The sequence below is a fragment of the Tenrec ecaudatus genome, chromosome 14, assembly GCF_050624435.1.
Source record: "Tenrec ecaudatus isolate mTenEca1 chromosome 14, mTenEca1.hap1, whole genome shotgun sequence".
Lineage (NCBI taxonomy): Eukaryota > Metazoa > Chordata > Mammalia > Afrosoricida > Tenrecidae > Tenrec > Tenrec ecaudatus.
In genome coordinates, this window is record NC_134543.1 from 39,341,923 (window position 1) to 39,364,905 (window position 22,983).

At 37.7% G+C, this 22,983-nt stretch overlaps 1 protein-coding gene across 7 annotated transcripts in view; it reads right to left on the bottom strand.

Moving 5' to 3' along the window:
- Positions 1 to 22,983, bottom strand: part of FUT8 (fucosyltransferase 8) — a 286,681-nt gene that overhangs the window by 148,183 nt on the left and 115,515 nt on the right. For all 7 annotated transcript variants that reach the window (XM_075532154.1, XM_075532149.1, XM_075532155.1 and 4 more), the window contains one exon: positions 20,151 to 20,573. In XM_075532154.1, the coding sequence (XP_075388269.1) occupies positions 20,151 to 20,353 (203 nt within the window). In that variant the 5' untranslated portion in view covers positions 20,354 to 20,573. The remainder of the gene's footprint in view (positions 1 to 20,150; positions 20,574 to 22,983) is intronic.

Sequence of the window (22,983 nt, forward strand, 5' to 3'; positions counted from 1 at the left end):
CCATGTTTGCCTCTGCGGAACATTCTGGCTGTACTTTGGTTTGTTAGTTTGGCAATCCAGGACACTTTCAGTCTTCTTCACCAGCACCATAAGTTAAATGCATCAATGTTTCTTCTATCTTCCCTATTCAATGTTCAACTTTGGCATACATTTAAGGAAATAGAAAATGACATGGCTTGGGTCAGGAGCTTCTTAGTCCTGATAGTAATATCCTAGCTTTACTTCACAACACAACAGAGCGGCCTTATGCAGCTGATTTACCCAATGCAACTGTCATTTGCTCTCTTGACTGCCTCTTCCATGAGCACTGACTATAGGTCCAAGCAAGACAAATCAAAATGAGAGGCAATACCTAGGCACATCCACTAATAAACGGAATGTGAAATATGACTCTAGCAAAATTGGAAATCAGCAAAAATGAAATAGAATATAAAAGATCAGCATGTTATGTATTCGTGAGCTGAAATAGGCAGGGAATGACCATTTAATTGGACAATCATAGTCTACTATGATTGTCAGGAATGACAATTGAAGAATGGAGTCACAACTCATTGTTAAAAAGAATATTTAAAGATCTATTTTCAAGTGCATTGCTCTCAGTGATAGAAAAATATCTACACATCCACAAGGAAAACCAGTTAATACAATATTATTCAAATTATTAACCAAACATTAATGCCAAATGAAGAAAGTAGTAATTTTTACCAATTTGAACAATCTGATATTAATCAAACATGCCATCAAGATGCACTGATTATTACTAATGATTGGAATAGGAATATTAATAAACAAAGTTCTTAGTCGAATGCAGACTCATATTCCCTTGCTAACTTAACAAGAATGGCATGGTTCAAAGAGTCCTGATTGTACAGCGGCCAAAGAGCTCAGCTGCTAAGCAAATGTATGAGAAAGACGTGGTCTTCCGCTTCTGTAGAATTCAGTCTTGAAAAGCCTGTGGGTAGTTCTAGTCTGTCCTACAGGATGGTCATGGGTCAGAACCAAGTCAAGTGTGGCGGGTTTGGTTCTGTGTTGCTTGCCATCATTTGAAGAAGGAAAAGTAAGTGGAACAGTAAGTAAAATGATTCACATCTATGAATAATAAAACATACTAACTCACATATCTTATTTCAACTGGAACATATAAATTAAATTAACTGGAATGTATAAACTAAAACTATAAATTTAAGTTGACCCCTGTTGTTTTGTATTCTGTTACTTCTGTTTACAGCCCCATTTCAGGGCTGCTACAGTGAACAAAAGCTGACTGCAATAACGAGTTCATATAAGTCTTGCAAAGAGCAGCACTCCTCCTAAAATGAATAAAGAAAGCGCCCGGTGATAATTTTTAACTGAATTTCCCTTCATCATAATGAAATTCCACACCAAACAGCAAACAAGATGTAAATATTTATTTCAGTGGTGAACCCCAAGTGTCTGAGACTAAGAGTCATGAAAAATGTCCAAAGATGACTCATTGGTAATGACTGCTTATTTTCTATTATGCATTTTCTGTCAGAACTTAAAATGTCAAAACACTACACCTTAAGGAGTAGGCCTCAAACTTCAGTGTATTTCGGAACTACACAGAAAGGTTGTTAAAAGTCAGACTGCTGCAGCCCACCCTAGGGTTTCTGATTCAACCATGAAAACTGGGGTCACTGATAATTTCCCAGGTAAAGTTGATGCTATCTGAGGACCATACTTTGAAAAACTCTGCTTTGGGTTTTCCATAAAAACTGGAGTCTAAACAAAAAATTATATCATTGTGAATGAGAGGGAGTGCGGAGTGGAGACCCAAAGTCCATCTGTAGGCAACTGGACGTCCCTTACAGAAGGGTCGCAGGGAGGAGATGAGCCAGTCAGGGCGCAGTAGAGCACTGATGAAACATACAACTTTCCTCTAGTTCTTTAATACTTCCTCCACCCCCCCCCTGCCCCGCCTTCACTATCATGATCCCAATTCTACCTTACGAATCTGGTGAGACTACGTGTACACTGGTACAGATCAGAGCTGAAAACACATGGAGTCCAGGGCAGATAAACCCCTCCGGACCAATGATGAGAATAGAGATACCAGGAGGGGAAGGGGCAGATGGGGGAGAAAGGGGGAATTGATCATAAGGCTCTATATATAACTCCCTCTCTGGGGGGTTGGACAACACAAAAGTGGGCAAAGGGAGACATCGGACAGTATAAGACACAGAAAGATAATAATAATTTATAAATTATGAAGGGTTAAAAAAATTATCAAGGGTTCCGGAGGGAAGGAAGGTTGGGGAGGGAGGGTAGGGGAAAAATGAGGAGCTGATACCAAAGGCTCAAGTAGAAAGAAAATGTTTTGAGAATGATGATGGCAACAAATGCACAAATGGGCCTGACACAATGGATATACGTATGGATTGTGATGAGAGTTGTACAAGTCCCCAATAAAATGATTTATTAAAAAAACAAACAAAAAACCCAAAAGTCTAATTGTTACCCACTTTTCTCAATTCTTTCTTCATTCCAAAAAAATACTCTGAGCAAGAACATAAACATGAAACTAGAAATCATTTTCTTTTACTTGAAATATAAAATATAAACTATCCTGTTTATCATTAATGTTACAATAAACAATCATCAATTGGAAAGGAGACCTTAGTGCTACACTTTTTGATCATCAATATGTTTAGTATTTAAGGTCAAAGAAACATCTCTTAGCTGACTTCTTCCCTAACAGTTGGATATTTGCTGAGGAAAAGAAGGGGTTCAATAGAGAAATGTCTTTAATCAGTTGTCTTACTATAATTACCACCAATTCTTGCCAAAGTTTACATTTTGATGTAAACCTACAAAAACATTTTTTCTCCCTAAACACTAAAACGTCATCCATGGAAAATATCAAGACACTTCCCAAATATATCCGTTTCCAGATTATCCCACTGATGATATGTGGATGCAACAAAAGAAAAAGAAAACCCACCCCCAGATATCACTGAAGAAGGGGGGAAAATACTGGTTCTTACAACAAATCTCTTAGCTATTTTGTAATTAGAACCCTAAATAAGTGTACCATATATACTCAAGGATAAGCCTCCCCAATTATCAGCCGAGGCACCTAATTTTACTACAAAAACTGCATTTAAAATGTGTTGAAAAACGTGGCTTATACACGAGTATATAAGGTATTTCTGAAAACATATTACTGAAAAGTCACCCTAGAGAAGGAGCAAATCTTTACTATTGCTGGGGTGACAGAAATAAATGAATACCGTCTTCTTTTAAGTACACAAAAAAGAGGTCAAGACGAAACAAGCTCATAAATGTATTTAAGGTAATGTCTAGCAGAACAGATGAGAAGTACTAATAAATACAGAGCTCGACGGCCCAGTGGTCAAGTGCTCAGCTGCTAAACGAAAGTTGCCTGGAAGAAGATGTGTATGGCAGTCTGTTTCTGTAAAGGTCTGCTCCTGCTGCTGCTGGGTGTCAGTGAGTCCGTTCCTACTCAAAATTATTCTACTTCCCAAACCTTTCCCATTCTTCCTGATAACATGTCCAAAGGGCATGAGATGGAGCCTCGCCATCTTACTTCAAAAGAGTAGAGGCACATGTCTTCCAAAGTTTGTTCATTCTTTTGATAGTCCATGGTACATTCAACGTTCTTCACCAACACCACAATTCAAAGGTGTAATTAATTCTTCTTTGGTCTTCGAATTCATTGTCGACCTTCAGATGCATATGAAGCTATTGAAACTACCTACCATGGTTTGGGTCACGTGTACCTTGTTCTGCAAACTGAAATCTTTGTTTTTAGCATATTAAAAGAGGTGTTTTGCAGTATAGATTGGGCCTATGCATTACACTGTCTGATTTCTTGACTGCCGCATCCATGACCTCTGATTGTGGACATGAGTATAATGAATTCCTTGACAACTTCAATCCGTCTTCCATGTATGGTGTTGCCTCCCAGGCCAGTTGTGAGAATTTTTGTTTTCCTTATATCGAGTTGTAAACATTACAGTCTTGCAAATACCATTGGGCCATTCTACTCTCTCCTACAGGAAGCTATGAGTCTGAATTCATTCAAAAGTCCACAACAACCATCAATAAATACAGTTGGAGATCAAGAGAAAGGAGTTTTTCAATACAATAAGGAAACAGGAAATTATTTTGGAAGTTTTCTTGACAAGGGCTTGAAAAATGAACAGGGCTTCAAGGGAGAGAGAGAGAGAGAAGTTTTAATGTATGCACATTTATTCATGTATACATATAATATATCTGGAACTACATGTTTATTATATCTCCTTAGAGAATGATATGTCTAAAGTGTACCTGATCATTATTCACTTCCTATTTACGTTGTACTAGGAGCCAAGAAAAGAGATGGAGCCATAATGAATAAGATTAGAATTTCCATATTAAAATAGTGGTGACAAACCAGGTTATCGTTCTTCCTGATATAAAAATACCGTCCCACCTCAACTGTAGAAGATTTAAACAGATCAAAAGTACTAGTTAAAGCTTTCCATGCTTAGTAAAAGATAGTTATACTACATTTTAGTTCTGAGAGGAAGACAGACTGCGTTCCAAAATTGGTTTCAGCACTTCCTTGGCACATCACAGCCAGAATCAACTCTATGCAGCAATAGGTTTGGTTTAGTCATGGGATGTGCGTCCCAGCTGTTCGGTGCTATCAAGTCAGTTCTGAGACGCTCTGGACAACGAACCAAACACTGTCCAGTCTTGCACCCTCCTCACAATTGTCCTTCTTTTAGTCCATTGTTGCAATCATTTTGGTCTGTGGGTGGTTCAAGTTGTTATGTATTTGTTTGCTAAGCAAAGTGTTGGAGGTTTGCATCCACCCAGAAGTTCCCCCAAAGAAAAGGCTGCCATTCTACTTCTAAAATCTCATCTTACGGAGCACAGATCTCTTCTGACACAAGCAGTCGCCATGAGTCAGAATTGACTCAACAGTAAGAGTTTACTAGTAGCCATGTATTCAAGGACAATTCACTTAAACTTTAAATAAACTGGCTTGGTCCTTAAATTGCATTATTATTTCTAAGCCACCATACTCATGTAAAAAGACATGATCTCTGTAATTATGAGTTGGCTTATGTTGACCGCCAATAATCTTGGCCTCTTAATAATCATGTCGATGTGCAAATTCCTCCTCAAGTGAGAAAGACTGGTGATTCCCTTCTAACTAATAAAATACAGCAAAAATGATGGTTTGTCACTTCTGTGTTTACGTTACAAGACTGCAACTTCATCCTGCTAGCTAACTTTTCCCTTGCTGGCTCTGATGACGCCATTTACTTGTAAAATGCTCAGTAGGAAGGAAGCTAAAGGGAGCAACTATTGGTAGTGAGTTAGAAACCCACTCAGGTGCCTCAGTCCAAAAACCCACAAGGAACCAAAGTCTACTAACAATCATGTAATCTTAGAATTGTATACTTGCCCAACTCAGGCTTGAGATGAGACTGTAAACACTGGCTTCTGCATAAGAAATAGCTAAGCCGTGCCTGGACTCCTGATCCAAAGACTCTGTAAGATAATGAATCTGTGCTGCTTTAGCCACTATATTTGTGGTACTTTGTTATAAAGGAATAGATAACTATTGCTCAATAAGCTAGATTCAATCAGATACATTTTGCTTTCAATTAGTTCCAAAAAATCTAAAGCAAACAATTCTAAGATAAATATTTTAATTAAAAAATCATTATCAAACTCTTTCACTTACTCCACTCCCAATTACCTCTCACTAATCTTCACAATTTCCTGTTTGCAATTGTAATGGTCTACATCGCTTCATTTAGAAACTATATAAAAAATCCTACTTGACTATGTTTAGATGAAGTCGATTGATACTGAGATGTAGTCAGTTAATATGACCCTTCTAGATAGACTTATATAATACAGTCTAATTTTGTACTCTATACCTGTGGCTATAACTCCATGGTGGAGGGTGTTCTCTACTATACTAGTGGACAGAATTAGAGTGGGATTAAGACCTCACTTTAGCAGAGGGTGTGAACCAAGTCACTCTCCTTTCCTGAGGGGGGGGGGGCACCTTTAGACTCTACCTAAAGAGCGGGAAGAGCCCTGGAGGTAAAGGGGCTACCCCTTGGGCTGCAAGTTGCCAGGTCAGCAGTCTGAAACCACCAGTGGTCCTCAGAAGAAAAACAAGGCTTTCTACTCTTGTTAATAGTTGTGGTCTAAGAAATCCAGAGTCATAGTTCTACCCTGTCCTTCGAGGTCCAGCAGTCAGAATCACCTCAATGACACTGAGTTAGTACAGGGTATGAGCCAAGCCACACCCTTTGTCCCCTGGGGGCATTTTTCGATTTTACTAAAGGATGTGACTTAAGACATCATCTTTCACTTTCTTTGTGGGTATGTATCGTGGGCTAAAAGGCAAACCACACCTCCAACAATGCCATTCCTCAATGGAGAAGAGCCATCTGTGGCACAGAGAGAAAAAGCCACAGGACTATTTGGAAGACCACATACAAACCCTCTGACTGAAGTGGCAGAGGCCACAGGGACCAGTGCAAAAGAGATTGTGGAAAGGAAACCCAGAGAGCAATGCTGAGACTATGGCCTCCATTCTCCTCATCTGGCCCAAGACTATGGAACTGTGAGACAAAGCAACAGGCGGTCTGGCTCTCTGGCCCATAGAGACAGGAGCCAAGGAATCAGGTAGCTGAGAGTGAGGACCAAGTGACGAGAGACGTGGCTTCTGACTGAGGAAGTGTTGGTGTAGACCAATGACTGTATTCATACTGCTCGCTGTCCTGGCTTGTGGTTCTGTATTAACTTCCCAAATGAACCCCTAACTGTGAGTTATTTTCTTTGAGTTCTGCGTGGCCATTGCAATGAATTATCTAACCCAGCATACAAGAGTGCCATGGGAGGAAGGAACCATTGGTGTCAGAAGAGGTAAAGAAGGATGGAGGAGGGAGGCATGCCTGATGCCAGCCTTGCGCGAATGGGGAAGCCAGAGAGGTCAGATATGTGCACAACCTGCAGTGCTGTTGAACGCAGACACTACCGTTCTGGTCTACTGTATTGTTAATTGTTTTCCTGCGGTCTGATTAATCAATTCCTAAAATGAGGAGTACTGAAGTCTCTATTCATCATAATGAATTTGTATATATTTTCTTGCAGTTCTATTGGTTTTGCCTCACATCATATTTTGATGTTGACTAAGGAATGTTTTGTCTCCTGGGAGAATTTACTCCTTTACCATTATGGAATACAGACACCTTATCCCTATTACTTTTCTTTGTTCGGAAGTCTGACCTAGGGTAAATAGGGACTTAAAGGGGATCTGATAGAAAGACGCTATGCATATTGCTTTATGATACAATCTACTACACGTACACATGCAACAAGCACAGGGTATTAGCAAAAAAATATTGAGGTGTGAAGAATTTATATTCTCTTCAGGCTTGGTTCTGATGGACACAAGAGAAAGGACAGTGGTACATATTTTTGTGACATCGCAGTTACTTTTAGAAACACCTTAGCTAAGGTAGAGTAGATTTTGGGTTCATAGTACCTGAAACTTCAGACCCAACACTCAAAGTTGTAAATGTAGCAAATTACTTAATTTTTAGATTTATAAGGATTAAATGAATTGATATATATATGCATGTATATGTGTGTGCATATATACATTATATCGAATAAGGCGCCAGTAATAATCACTGCATCTTGATTACATGTTTGACCAATATCAGACTGCACAAGTTAGTAAAAATCTTCATTTGGCACAGAATTTGGCCTGTGACTGGTGTTGTTAGGGCAATTTAAGTGCTAGCAATGAATGCAGAAGCTACTGAATTTGCTTACAATCATTTACCACCGTAACCCACTCCCAATCAACAAAGTGCTGCCTGAAACCTGGAGAAAAGTACTAAGATTATTATAATAAATTGCAGCTCTCTTATGAATATAAATACAAGCCACTCACTTTGTGTATACACTGATGAGACTAGTTTTTACACAATACTTTGAAGATTGTGGGAAAAGTGAGTTTTTCTATTTCAGTCCAAATTCATTAAGATTTTGCCATTTTTCAAAACCTATTTTACATTCTACTTCTTGTATAAACTCACATTTTCATACATTACGCTTCCATCATGTTATACCTTTTAATGTATATAAAGACAGGTTGCAGTTGTATATAATAGTGCTCTGAAAAATTACTACAGATATCTCAAGCAATCCAACTAATATAACACTTACTGGTTGCCTAAGAACCCTTTAACATTTTGCCCAGAATATGCTTGTTTGTTTATGTATACAAAGGACTTCAAAAAGTTCATGCCTAAATGGAGCTAACAGATAATAACAGTTTTCCAAAAATTTTTGAAGCCTCTTGGATATAAAGATGAATAAACAGATACAGATATATGGAGTGAAAAAGATATTATAGGCATTGATAATAAATTGAGAGCACTATAAGCAACTTTACACTAATGTACTTGACATTTTTTATAAAATAGATATTACTTCAAAAACACACCTATCAAAATTGACAAACAAGAAAAATTAAAAACTCTGAATAATCTAATTTCTTTTATACAAATCAAATGATGAATGTAAAAACCTTCCCATATGGATCTAAGTTTCTGTTAAGGATGATGGTATAGTGTGAAAAAGGATAAAGATGATTGTCAATTTACTATGTGTGAAGATTATTGTTAGTCTGATATTTTATTATATAGATTTACAATTAGAAAATAAAATCTTCCCATATGCACGACTCCAGATCCAAATAATTTCTCTGGTGGAACTGTCTCAAGTATTTTTTTAAAAAAAATAAGTTTTACCAAGGGAAAAAATAACCAATTTTATACGAACTCTTCCAGAGAAAGAAAGAGGTCTGCATAATATAATATCTAAATCTGAAAGATTTTAAGAATAATTATAAAATAATGTTTCTTGTTAATTACAAAAAAATCTATAGCGAAACAGCAAACTGAATTCAGTAACATATAAAAAAATAACAATACCAGCTTTCAGGGAGAGAACACTTGACTGACAAAGCTTGGTTCACAAATGCACTCCTCAGGCTGGGAAGGTTAGTAACTGTAAGGCCCATTAAGGGGAGGGGTATTTTCTCAAGAGGAAAAAGAGAGCTATCCTTGGTAGCATGGATGCGAGTTGACTAAAATAAGAGCTACATGGCACTGAAAGCCATAGCTAGATGGTAGGTGCTCTAACTCTAGGAAAATATATATACACATACATACAAGGGGGTACCCACCCCCCAAAAAAGCCCTCCCCAAAGCTATTTATTTAATATTTTTTACAAAACAACCTTATCACCTTCAAAGTACTCTCCATTACACTTAATACATTTGTCAAATCTATGATTCCATTCTTGAAAACAGTTTTCAAACTCATCTGACAGCAGCTCCCTCGTTTTTCTTCACCTCTACTTTGTGAAATCGCTGTCTTCCATGTCCGTCTTCCTTCACAGACACATGGAGCGAGGTCAGGTGAGTCAGGTGCATGGGGTAAGAGAGGCATGCTGTGGTTTGCCAAAAACTGGTGCACCGAGATGGTTGTGTGAGCAGGTGCATTGTTGTGGTGGCAAAACCAGTCCCCTGTCTGCCACAAAGCAGGCCTTTTTGGGGCACATTATTATGCGATCTTTTCAGAACCTCTAAATAGAGAGCTTGATTAGCTAGTCTGACCTAGTGAAATGAACTCCAGATGCATTATGAATTGACATTTTCGTCCACGCAGGAAGTTGCTGGACAAAAACAGGTTTGCCATCGATCAACATTTCACCTTTCCGAAACACTCGTACACTTGCGTTTTCCCAGAGTGCCGTCCTTGCAATCAGCTTTACAACCGTTTCTGCAGTATTTTTCCTGAGCAGGAAACAAAACTTCACAATCGCATGCTGTTCTCTTATGTCGGCCATCACAAAAACTGCTTTTACGAAAAAGTGGTTCGAGCAAAACTGCTTTGACGAAAAAGTTCACTGTGACAAAAGAACCTTCCCAGGTGATGATGCCACCGGATGCACTAACTCAGAGCGAGTTGCTCAATGCTCACCAAGGGGGAAAATGCATGCTAAAATAGCTCCACGCTCCCAGCACAATTCCAGTTTTACAAATGTACCAGTATATATATATATATATATATATATATATATATATATATATATATATATATATATGTGTGTGTGTGTGTGTGTGTGTATAGATATATATATATATGCGTGTGTGTGTGTATACACACACATACATACAGATATACACATACAAATATATATACAAACATAGATGAGGGGACTTCCAAAAGTTCATGGAAAAATTCCATTCTCTAAATTTCATTTTTGCATAAACGTTTTGAAGCTCCTACATAGATAGATAGATAGATAGATAGATAGATAGATAGATAGATAGATAGATAGATAGATAGATGCCCTTTATGTTGAGAGTAGGTAGAGTTCAGTGAAATATTTAATATATCTCTCAAACCAATCGTCTCTAACGCCCACCAAATGGCCCCTTCCTGATGGGTCTGGGTAAGAGCGAGTATGAGATGACACTGACAGGACTCGGTTGTGTAAGAGGGGTAACTGCAATGGCCATCCTCCTGGATGTAAATGAGCCATCTTAAAAGCAGGGAGAGGGGTCTTCCTGTCAGCATGAGAGAAGCGCCAGGTGAGGAGTGCTTCCTTGGTCTGCAAGATCCTGGTGCAAATGCACAGGGGACCGCTTTGGGGGCAGAGGAGCGATAGAGCGGCAGCAACAGCAGACCCAGGAGCCAGAGCACAAGACACAGCCGTGGACTTCCCGACCCACAGAGCAATTCAAGCTGAGTGCTTGGAGCAGGAGGCTGGCTTGTGGAGTAGGGTGCCTCGAAGCATTTAACTGTGGGCACAGGGCTTGGCTGACACACAAGACCTGGAACTGACTGCCTTCAGAGGGAGGCTTTCAGGGGAGTGGTAGACTCTTTGGGGCCTTTATTGGCAGCCATAAAAGAGCTTTGCAGCATTGTCTGAGGAGAGAAGGGGGCCTGGCAGACCAAGATGCTGAAGTCCAATGAGATGCCTTCCTGCAGGCACAGCAGAGAAGAAACTGTCCTGACCGAGCCACTGTATCCTGAGTATTTCTCACCTGAATTGTAACCTGCTAACTTCCCTAATAGAGGCCCCGCTTGTGAACACCATCTGTAAGTTCTGTAGGGCCACTGCAATGAATGATCAAACCCAGTAGAAAAGTCGAGTGTGAGGAAACAGTGCCTTGGGAGCAACAGTTGGTGTCAGCACAGGTTAAAAATGGAGAGTGGAGGAGGTATGCCTGGACACTGCCTTGTGACAATCAGGCTTGGGAGCCAGCAGACATCAGATGTGGTGCCATGTTGTTTCTACAGCAGGTCAGGGAGAGCTAAAATCCAAACTCGCTGTTATGGAGTCAATTCCAACCCATAGAAACCTTATAGGGCAGGGTAGAGCAGACCCTGTGGGTCTGAATCTAATTCTTTACAGGAGTAGAAAGCTTTGTCTTTCACGAGAGTGGCTGGTGCATACTTTGTGGTTAGCAGTCAAACTAGTAACCACTACACCACCAGGGCTCCTTGGGTCAAGGAACAGAGTCTAGAAAAAAATCTTCCATTCAACTAACTGGGATATAATCCTCCCCACTTTCTAATATAAGGTTATCAAACAGAAGTAGTAAGATGGAGTTAATGTTCTATCGTTGTGGCCTGGGATAAATATCTCCATGATACCAAATATCTCCATAACACAGTTCAGGATTTGATGGTAATCCATATGGGCAGGTCCTACTGATCCAGAAAAATAGGTAATCACAAGTCAACTACACATTCTCTGTGGTTTATAAATACATAACTTAGAACTAGCATCTAAAATCCAGAATACTTTTAGGTTTTTTTTAAGGGTGCCCTCAAAAAATATGTGGCCCAAGAACGACAACGATTTCAGTGATGGGGAGAATTGTGATTTACATTAGATTTTATAGGCTATGGACGACCCGGATGTCCATCCTGTTTGACCATCATTGATCAAGGCATCATCTGCACAAACTTCCATCTTTTTATGAGTATTTTCTGCTAAATTTCAACTCTGAGAGACAAAGCGACTGGTTCATATCTAAAGCAGCAAAAATTATGTTGGCCAATAGCAAACTCACATGACTAACGACTAAGATAAAATAAACATGAAAGGTTGACAAAGTGAAGACTTCTAAATTTTCTCAAGAAAATCTACTGTTTGTGTCTCTAACATAATAGTATGGGTAAGTAAGAAAAGGAAGTCTGGGAAGAACCAAATGAAAGAAAGCATATGGGAAAAATAAGCAGATATATCTAAATACCTAAGCCAAGAATTCCAATCATTAGTTTTGAGTTCTAAAATCATCTCACTTCTAGATTAATATTGAGTTTTCCAATTAATCTCTTACTTAATTCATCGGGCCTTTGCTCCAAACACATACAATCTAAATTTCCCAAACCATTTTATTTGTGTTACTCCTCTGCTAAAAATTAACTTTGGTTTCCTATTATCTATAAATCATGCCTAAATTCTTGACCTCTTCCATTTTAGAATCATCATACTTTGATTTAATTCAATCCAATCAACAGATGAAAGTGGTAGATTAATTAATGGTTTTAAATTCTTTATACTTCTGCCCACCAACAAGTACAGTCTATTTCTCCAGTTCCTGATTCTAAATTGGTCTTGTGACTTTACACTGGCCAAAAGAATGCACCCAAAGTGATACGTTTCTAGTCTCACCCTTTTGGTGAGACTCCCACTTCCAAGCAAGAAACCTATGCCGCTACTGAAGAAGCCACATGAAAGAAAACCAGGTGACAGACTCAGCTAATGGACCAATGTGTGAGTGAGGCCATCTTGGACCTTGTAACTGCAGACCAGTCATCAGAGAAGGGCAGGAGTTTGGGAACACTTAGTATTTATTTTCCCTATATTGTTGCTCTCCTAATCTAGAATACCTATTTGCCTCCATTTTGACAACCCAATATGGAATGCATTCTACCTCCTTCCCAAAGATTTTTCATGCATTATGGTTATCATAATTCGTCTTTCTCTAAAGTAAATAGGCCTTAAAGCATGTTAACATCCAAACATCTTGTACTGAATAATTTATTACTGCTAATTGTACCCCCCAAAAAGAAACTTCCCTCTCATTGAGTTGATTCTCACAGCAGCCCCGTAGGACAGAGCAAAACTGCCCTGAGAGGTTCTATGACTGCCAACCTTCACAGGGTAGAAAGCCTCTTTCTCCCATGGAGCAGCTGGTGGTTTGGGAACCTTTTTGTCGTATCCACACAGTTGTTCCTTGTTTAGTGATAATGCCTGTGTTAAGGATTCGAAGTTAGGGGTCAGAGTTACATTAAGGGCTAGGATTAGAGCTTGTGTTAGGGTTATGCTACTGAAATTATAAATCAAGGCTTTACATTTCGCAGATGTTGTTCCTGCTATCTAGAATCATGGAGCACAACAGAAGTACTTATTGGGACAACCTGTTTAGCTAATTAGTCTAAAATACTGATAATCTGTCTGGGATCATTAAAACTCGACTTGGCAAGAAAGCAAAAACATAGTGATCTAACTTGAAATGTCTTCTTTAAAAATAAGCACAATAGATATTAATACAAACTATACAAGAATTTGAGATGGTATGAAGACACTGATTGTATTAATTAATAATTGTTTTATGGCTAATACTGAGAGCTACAGAAATATTACTTTACTGGTTCCTTAGTATTATAAATGGACCATAGGGTATAAACTAAAAAATTACTTTAATTTAACCAATGTCACTGAATTGTACATGTAGAAATTATTAACTTGGTGTAGGTTTTGCTGTGTATATTTCCAACAGGATAAACAAATAACTAAATATATACACATATTGGCACGCCTTTCGTTTGCTACAAAGACTTTTTTAAAATTACCTGTACTGGATCAAATTGATAAAAGCAACTCAAAAGGCTAGATACAAAATTTAGGGGACAAGGCATTTATGTTAATGATAGAGAGACAGTTCAGAAAAGGAAGGTGATGAAGGTCCACAACTTGAAGAATGTAAGCAGCGCCGTGAACTGCACTTGGGAAACTCATTCAACTGGCATGGTGTTCTGTTGTACAGTTTCAATGTTAAAAACAAGTTACTAAGACAAGACTTAATTTTAACAAAGTAACACATGATACTCCTTAAACTAAAAACTGTCTTAAATATTACCTGATTAACTTTTTAACAAATGATCGGATATGAAAAATAACAAATTGACTGGCCTCCACAAAGTTCAAGTTATAACATGATTGTCAAGGTGAAAAATTAATAAAGCCATATTATCCTTTTACAGAGACTGTGAAGTTTGCTACACAGTTTTGAGAATATGCCTCAACTGAATTATCTCCTGAACAAGGTGGCTATCTACACACAGTAATGTCTTATAATGAGTTTACACAGAAAAATTTTATAGATGTATAAAACAAACACAGGAAATATTCTGAGTCCTTTGTAAGTGAGGTCACTGTTAAGAGTTATTACTGTGATAAAATACAGAAACACATACAACCACTCATAGCCAGTAGAAGACCCAATAAAATGCCTTAAAGGCACTAAGTAGAATAAGCCACACTGAAAGTATTTACTATTTAGATTGATGAACAAAATTAGTCAAAAAAGAAAGAATAATGCTGAATCAAATTAAATGCATTCAGTATATACTATAACTCAGTTTTTGTTTTTTACTCTCAGAAAAAAATGTTTAATATAAGCTCTTTCCAGCAATCTGTGTATCTATAATGGCACTGGTATTAGAATTATTTTTGATCGTTGTCAGTTTGAATAGTTAAAAGATGGCATTTCATTTTATTTTTTTATAACTCAGTTTTTAATGATTAACCAGAAAGCGTATAGAAGTTGTTAGCTCTTCCCAACTCCACATTCAGATATTAAGGCCCTCGTCTTTGTTGTGCAGAGAATGAAGACATTAGAGAGCAAAATGTTTATTTAAAAAAAAAGAAGCAAAGTGTTCCACATTTATTTCAACTATTTGAATTAGCTTTAGAGTGGGAAGAATTAAAAACTTCATTTATATCTTAGTATCAAATCTTGAAATTCAGCAAGGTCAGAGGATAGAAAATCAATAAACAAAAATCAGTTTGCAATTGTATTTGTATGTACTTGCAATGAGAAATCAACTAAAATTTACAAAATAATGCCACTTACAATAGCAATAAAAACAATAAAATACTTAGGAATAAAGCTAACAAAAGACGTATAAAAATTTAGAATCTTAATTTTCTAAGTATTGTTAGAGAAATTAAGAAAAATCTAAATAAATAGGGAAAAGAAATCCATATTCATAAAATCCAGGAGATTTAATATTGTTCAGATGGTAACATTCCCACAATTAGTCAATATATTGAAAACACTCCATACCAGGATCTGAGCAAACTTCTTTGGAAAAATTGACAAGTTCACAAGCAGAATCTAAAATTACATGGAACAGCAAGGGGTTCAGAATTATCAAAACAATTTTTAAAAGGAAGAACAAAACAGGAAGATTCAAGCCTCCCAATTTCAAGACTTACTACAAAGCAACAACAATAAAAAAGCATGATACCAGCATGCATAATAATAAATATAAAGATCATTAAAATCAAACCAAGTGTCCAGAAATAAAGCCATGGATTTGTGATCAATTTATTTTCAACAAAGGTTTCAGATCGTGCAATAGGAGAGTAAGTCTCCTCAACATGATTGTGCTAGAAAAACTTGATTTCCACATGGAAAAAAAATTAACTTAAAGTGGATCAAAGGCTCAAATATAAGAGCTAAAACTATAAAACTTAAAAAACACTACTAAGAAAGTAAAAAGACAATTCAAAGAATAAAAGAAAATATGTGCAAATCATCTATCATTTATAATCCAGACAACATAAAGAACGCTTACAAAGATTAAACAGTAACCCAATTTAAAAATGGGAAAAGTTATGTGTCCATATGATTAAAACCTCTGATAGAATGCTCCTCAAAAACCACCACCAAATAATCCAATTTTAAAAACTGAGAAACGGATTTGAATAGGTAGCTCACTAAAAAAAAAAAAAAGATAAACAAATGGTAAAACACATTGGGTCACAAGAAAATGCACGTGAAAAGTAAGGCACCATTCGTCATAAAGAAAATTCTAATCAAAATCACATGGAGACACCAGTTCACCACCACTAGATACTTTGAGAAGCTCTGGTGGCAGTGGGTTAGGCTAAGTAGCACAAGATCCCTCTGTCTCACATCCATCAGCCACTCCCTGGAAGAAAGATGAAGCTGTCTGCTTCTATAGAACGTACCATCTTGGAAACTCCTAAGGCACTTCTAATCTGTCTATAAAGTCACTGAGCCATAACTGACTCAATGGCAGTGGGTTATGATGACAAGAATAAAAATGTCAAATAATAAATATTGGCAAGGGTGTGAAGCAATCAAAATGTTCACTTACTGCTGGTGATAAAGTTAAATAGATCTACTTTGGAAAGTATTCTGGAAGTTTTTCAAATGTTTAAACATAGAGTTACCAAAAGATGCAGCAATTGATAGCATTTTTATTCATAATCAAAAGCTCAAAACAACCCAAGGGTTGATCAATTAAGAATGGAAAAATAAAAATTATGTACATATATATGTAATGAAATATTATTTGCCTATAAAAGAAATGAGGTACTGATACATACTACAACATGAGTGAACCTAGAAAATATAATGCTAAATGCTAAATGAAAGGACAACAAACCCACTACCATCAAGTCAATTCTGACTCATAGTGACCAAACTAGCCAAAGACCATATGTTACATGGTTCTATGTACATGAACTATGCAGGACAGAAAACTCCACAGGGGCAGAGAGGAGACTAGCAGTTGTCCAAGTACTCCCTTGGTGCCATAGATAAGCACTAGGATGCTCAGATGTTCTGTTCCTCATGAAGATTACAGCCTAGGAAATCCTACAGAGAAATTCTACTATGAATTAAAAATAAAGTTATGCTAAAGCAATTAAGGAAGGTATTTGGACGTGTATTTTTTAATTTCAAAGAGAATACTGTTATTAAAACAATTCCCAAAATATTTATTTAACACATATAAAATACTTAGGAATAAATCTGAAAAATAAATTGGGAGGGGGGACGGAGGGTGGAGTGGAAAGGGGGAACCAATTACAGATCTACATATAGCCGTCTCCCTGGGTGAAGGGAGACATTGGACAGTGTAAGTTATGACAAAACAATAATTTCTATATTGTCAAGGGTTCATGAGGGAGGGAGGAGGGGGGAGGGAGGGGGAAAATGAGGATCTTATGCCAGAGGCTTACATGGAGAACAAATGTTTTGAGAATGATGAGGGCAATGAATGTACAAATGTGCTTTACACAATTGATGTGTGTATGGATTGTGATAAGAGTTGCAAGATCCCCTAATAAAATGATTTTTAAAATAGTCAACCAACTTTCAGCAATTTGATAGCTTTGCTAATTGTGTTATAAATTTAAGGAAATGATTTAAAATTCATTTCTCAAGGACCCTGGGTGGTGCCAACAGATTGCACTCAGCTGGTCACCCAAAGGTTGGTAGTTTGAACCCATCTATGTTAGGCTGAGTCTTGATTTCCTCTCACTTCTACTCCATGAGGAAATATAGTTCAAAGACCTCTAGGTTTGGAGTCTCGTGTCTAGAACTAAAAGCATAAAAAGTGTGGCCTTGGGTAAATTAAGTTACTTAGTATCTCTTCAGATTCCTCATCTACAAAATGGTTATGAAAATGGTAATACTGACTCTTAAGTTGAGGAACTTAATGAGACAAGCCATATGCTCATTGGTACATGCCCTGGCGTACTATAAACTCTCAATATATGACAGCTGCTGCTGCTGCTGTGAGCTGCCGTGGAACCCCAACTCATAGCAAGCCTTGGCACAAGAGAACAAAAGAGTGTCTGGTCTGTACCAACCCCATTACCAGTTGTGGGCAGTATTGTTGAAAATCCACTGGTAGATTTTCAGAAGCAGATCACCCAATCCTGCATCCTTGACTGTCTTCATCTGAAATCTGTTCAACATCACAGCAGCATACAAGCCTCCGCGGATGGACAGGTGACGCTTGAGTACGTGCTGCATTGGCCAGGGATCTTACCTGCATCTCCAGCATGGATGATGAGAATCCTATCACGGAACCACCACTGCCAAAATCACTACTATTCCTAAGACTTAAATTACCAAGATTTGGTTTCATAAAAAATGACTGAACCAAGACTCCATTGAAATATCACCTCTCCTATGATTTTCCCCGATTTCCCGCAACAGAAAATAAAATTATATGTAAATTCAGGATGTTACCTGTCCCACTTTCCTGACCCCACCACTTTATACTTTGCTGAATGGTATTTCGTTTATTTTTGTTGTAACTTTTTAACGAGTATAAAAGTCCAAAATTATGATGATGATGAAGAAAAATTTTATATAACTAAACAAAGGAGGGAAAGTTGAATTCTAAAGAAGTAGTAAAGGGCAGTGAAGTAGAGAGCTAAGAAAAATGAAAGAAATGTAGGCACCCACTCTGAAGCCTCAGGGGAATATGACACTGCCAGCCCTCTTCTTTATTCATAAAATGACCCTCAGCTTCCACACTAGAGTTCCTCTGCAAGCTCTCTCTGAACAACTGGATGGTTTCCACTTTTCACTATTGATTAATTAAATCAGCTTTCACATTTTTCTCTACCCTAGTTCCCATAATCAGTTATTCCCTCTATAATTTTTGTTACTCGCTGTAATCTTTATCTTGAGAGATAAAACTCACAAACAAACAAATTCACTGCCAGTGAGTGGATTTCGATTCACAACCACACCGTAAGACAGACTAGAACTGCCCTGTGGGTTTCCAGGGCTGTACATCATATGGGAATAGAAAGCCTCATCTTTCTCCTGTGCAATGGCTGGTGGTTTTGAATGATAGGTGGGTCGCAGCCCAATTCGTAAGCCACCACACCACCAGGGCTACTTTCTGAAAGACAGAAAGAACAAAAAATGATTTCCCCTTCATATCATAAGTAGAGGAATTAAAAAATAACTATTTGCTCAAAATCTTAAGAGAAACAATTTTTCAAATAGTGAGCAGCCAATTTATTCACCCCACTCATTCAAAACCAAATATTGCCAGAATGCTCTCCTACTATATGAAGATGCCCCGGTGGTGTGCTAGAAGTGCTCAGTGGTTACAGTGCTCACGTTAACCACAAGGCCAGCAGTGTAAGCCCTCCAGCTGACTCAGAGGACAAAGGATGTGGCTGTCTGCTTCTTTCCCACAGGGGCACTGTCCTAGGTGGCATGGTAGATAGTAAATGTAGGGTAGAGTTTGGGCCCTAGTCAATTGCACAATTGAAGCCTACATAGAACATATAATAAAATATGAAACAGAAGAACTAATCTCTAGTCTACATTTTACTTTTTACAAAACAATCTACTAAAAGCTAAATGTGCTTGACACAGATTCAATTTGGTTAGAAAACTAAAGAACCTTTAAAAACCAATAGCTTTGGGGGGAAATAAAATAGAGATCTACATAATACTATGTTCAATGGCTTCCTGAAAATAAGACTTCTCTTTTTCCACAGTTGAGGACTTTAACAGCATGTCGCATTTCTTTAATATTGACCTAGAATTAGCAAAAATAACAATTCTACAGATTCCAGACCCAGTTGTTTTGCTTAAATATCATTTTTGTTTCATCATTTTAATAAATTTAGTTAAGCTACCTTCATCTCTCAAATACTATATTGTCTTTGCTATACAGACTAATTTAAATAAAACACTTATTGAATGTATCAAAATTGTCAAAATGATGATAACTGCAAATGAAACAGAAGTACATGAATTAAATGGCATGTTTCATATATTAAAATTCACATGGAAAATGTTGTACCTCTATGGAAAAATTCTGCATATTAAATTTTTTAAGCACCGATATAAAAGTATAAAGAAATTATTACAGAGCTCTAGCAATTTATAAAATTATAGCAGCTTTTAATAACTAACTAAGCCTCATGCCTAAAATGTAGGAACAATATTTCAATACTTGTCCCGTTTTATAGAACCTACCGAAGAGATTCAGCCATTCGCCTCAAGTCTTCATTCTGCTGTTTTAAGCGTTCAAGCTTTGCCAGAATCTTGGACAGTTCTCGGCTCGAGTGATCAGGGTGGTCATTATCTCGTACCAAGTGACCACCTATGTAAAACAGCAGTGTTCCCCACGCAAATAAGATGAGCATAATCCAACGCCAAGAACCAGTCCATGGCCGCATTTTCAGATTTTCCACTCACTCTCCTGGCTTCCTGGAGCTCAAAGAATTGACGACATCATAACTGTGTTTCTAACTGGTGCAAAGGTGGTAGCTTCCTGGGGCTTCAATACATGATGCTTCCAATCTGTCTCTGGTAGTCCCGTGGTGAAGCTTTCAAAGAGATTCTCCCGAAGGTATGAGTAGGAAGCTTTATTTTCCCACACTGTGTAGGCTCTACATGCTGTGGAAAGAGTAAGAAATGTATTTGAAATATTTAGCATATGTAAATAAGCATATGTTGAAATTCGTGGCATTTAAAGGAACCACATTGGTGTCCACTTGCCAAGAATCTGACAAATAACCTGCGTGTCTCATAACAAGTAAAAAGCAAACGCTTTGAATTCTGTATACTAAATCAACCATTACAGTAGGGCGCTAGTAAATGAGAGAGATTAATTCGCTCTCAACCTGAAAGTACTCTAAGCACCAACATCACTTTTCCATTTTACATCATTGTGCAATGATTCACATACAGAGATTAAAAGATTGTGTCTTTGAATAAAAACAAACAAAATGTATTCAACTACACATTTTGAACAAATGTTTTCATTATCTCAAATAGAAACATATTCTGCATATGAGTAAATTAGCACTTAATAGTGTTCAACTCCAATCATCCCCCCTCTAATTCCCTCTTTCTCACTGTTCAGCTGCCATTACACCACTTAACTCTGCAGGTGACAGGCAAATTGTCATTTCTAAGATAAATTCTAAAACTGACATGCATATTAGCCAAGCAAAGGTCATCACAGCCATTAAGCAGCTGGTGACCACTCCAAAGATCACAAGCAAAGGTTCAAATAGATGGAACTAAACTATTCTTCAATTGCAACAACAACTAAAATACCAACAATTGCAGCAAAGTCTAATATTAGTTAAATCTTAATTTGCTGCATATAGTAAACAAGTGAACTTTCTTTATTAGACTTGCTTAGTTTCATTTCTCACTTTCCTGTCATTAAGCTTAGAACTCGTCAAAATAAAATTCATTTATCCCCCAATAGGGCAATTGTAGCCAAAGATAAAATTCAGAACCATGTAATAATTCCATAGCTAGAGAAGAGAAGTCATACCTATAGACAGAGATCTGTTTACAGAGAGGAGAAGGAGAAAAGGGAAAAACCAGTTTGTAAATACAAGATGAAATATGATGGGCACTTGACCCCTAATGAAATCATATAATATAAAAAAACTAAAGATCACTGGTGGTGCAGTATTTAAGCACTCAGCTGCTAAATGAAAGGCCAGCAGTTCAAGTTCACCAGTAGACCTGGTTATTTGCTTCCAAAAAGATTATACACTAGGACACCCCATAAGAGTAGTTCTATTCCATCATACAGGGTCATTATGAATGAGAATTAATTCAAAAGCATGCAACTAGTTCAAGTTTTAGTTAAGAAAATGTAAACAAATCCACAAAACCAATATATAACCTTGAGTATATCCCATCAGAATCTAGACACCATCTGAAGAACAGATTTAATGCACACAGGGTGTGTTGATGTAGCAAGACCTTGTATGTCTGCCAACCAACAATACACGGCTCTTGGTACAGCTGTCTTCTGTTTCCTCAGATACCTTGCATTTTCCAGCTTAGGTCCTCAGGTTACAAGTGTGTCTGAGGTAGAGTCCAATTAACACAGTAGGGTTCCCATATGGGATCTCACCAGTGCAGCCTCCAGAGCATGCCATGTGCCCCAAAGTTCCGGGATTCAGTGTCCCAGCATTCCATGGCCCCTAGCCTGGGTTCCTGGAATATCCCAAGATACCCTAGGTTGATTCTGCTCACCCACTGCACAGCACTAAAGACACTCCCGGGAATGTTCTTTTGACTTAGGCTCATTAGGGTTCTTTCAGAAAAAAGGGATGCTTTTTATGCCATGGAAAAATGATTTTGAGGTCAGAACTAACATCAAATTTTAACAAAATTCAAGTGTGCATATTCACAAATCATTTGAAGCGTTACAACAAGCTTATGGGAATGCTGTCCCACATAAAATTACAATTATTAGATGGACCCAGCATTTTAAGGAAGGTCAAGAAGACTTCAAAGGCAAAGTCCAGGCAGAATTCAACTCAAGTGGGACAGGAGGAAGGTGAAAGGAAACAGAGAAAAATAAGTAGGAAGCAAAAGCTATTTATAGTGGTGTAGCTATAGGCATGTATATATGTAACTATATTAACTTATAATGAAAGAGATAGAGGCCAATGTAAATATATTTATATGTTAAGTACTAAGATGGACTTGGGACCTCTATTCAAGGCTGCCTAAACACAATAACCCTTTATTCTAATAATCTGGCACTCTTTGATACTCACCTTCCTGACAGGATCACTGAAGACAAAATGGGTACATTAGCAAATGTGGTAAAGAAAGTGGGTGGTGCCTGGCTATCAAAATATATGCCACCTAGGGCAGGCATCCTCAAACTATGGCCCATGGGTCACATGCAGCCCACTGAGGACATTTATCCAGCCTGCTGGGTGTTTTTGCTCCATTTGGCGGTTTGTTTGTTTTTTTGAACTTCAAAATAAGATATGTGAAGTATGCATAGGAATTTGTTCATAGTTTGTTGGTTTTTTTTTAACTA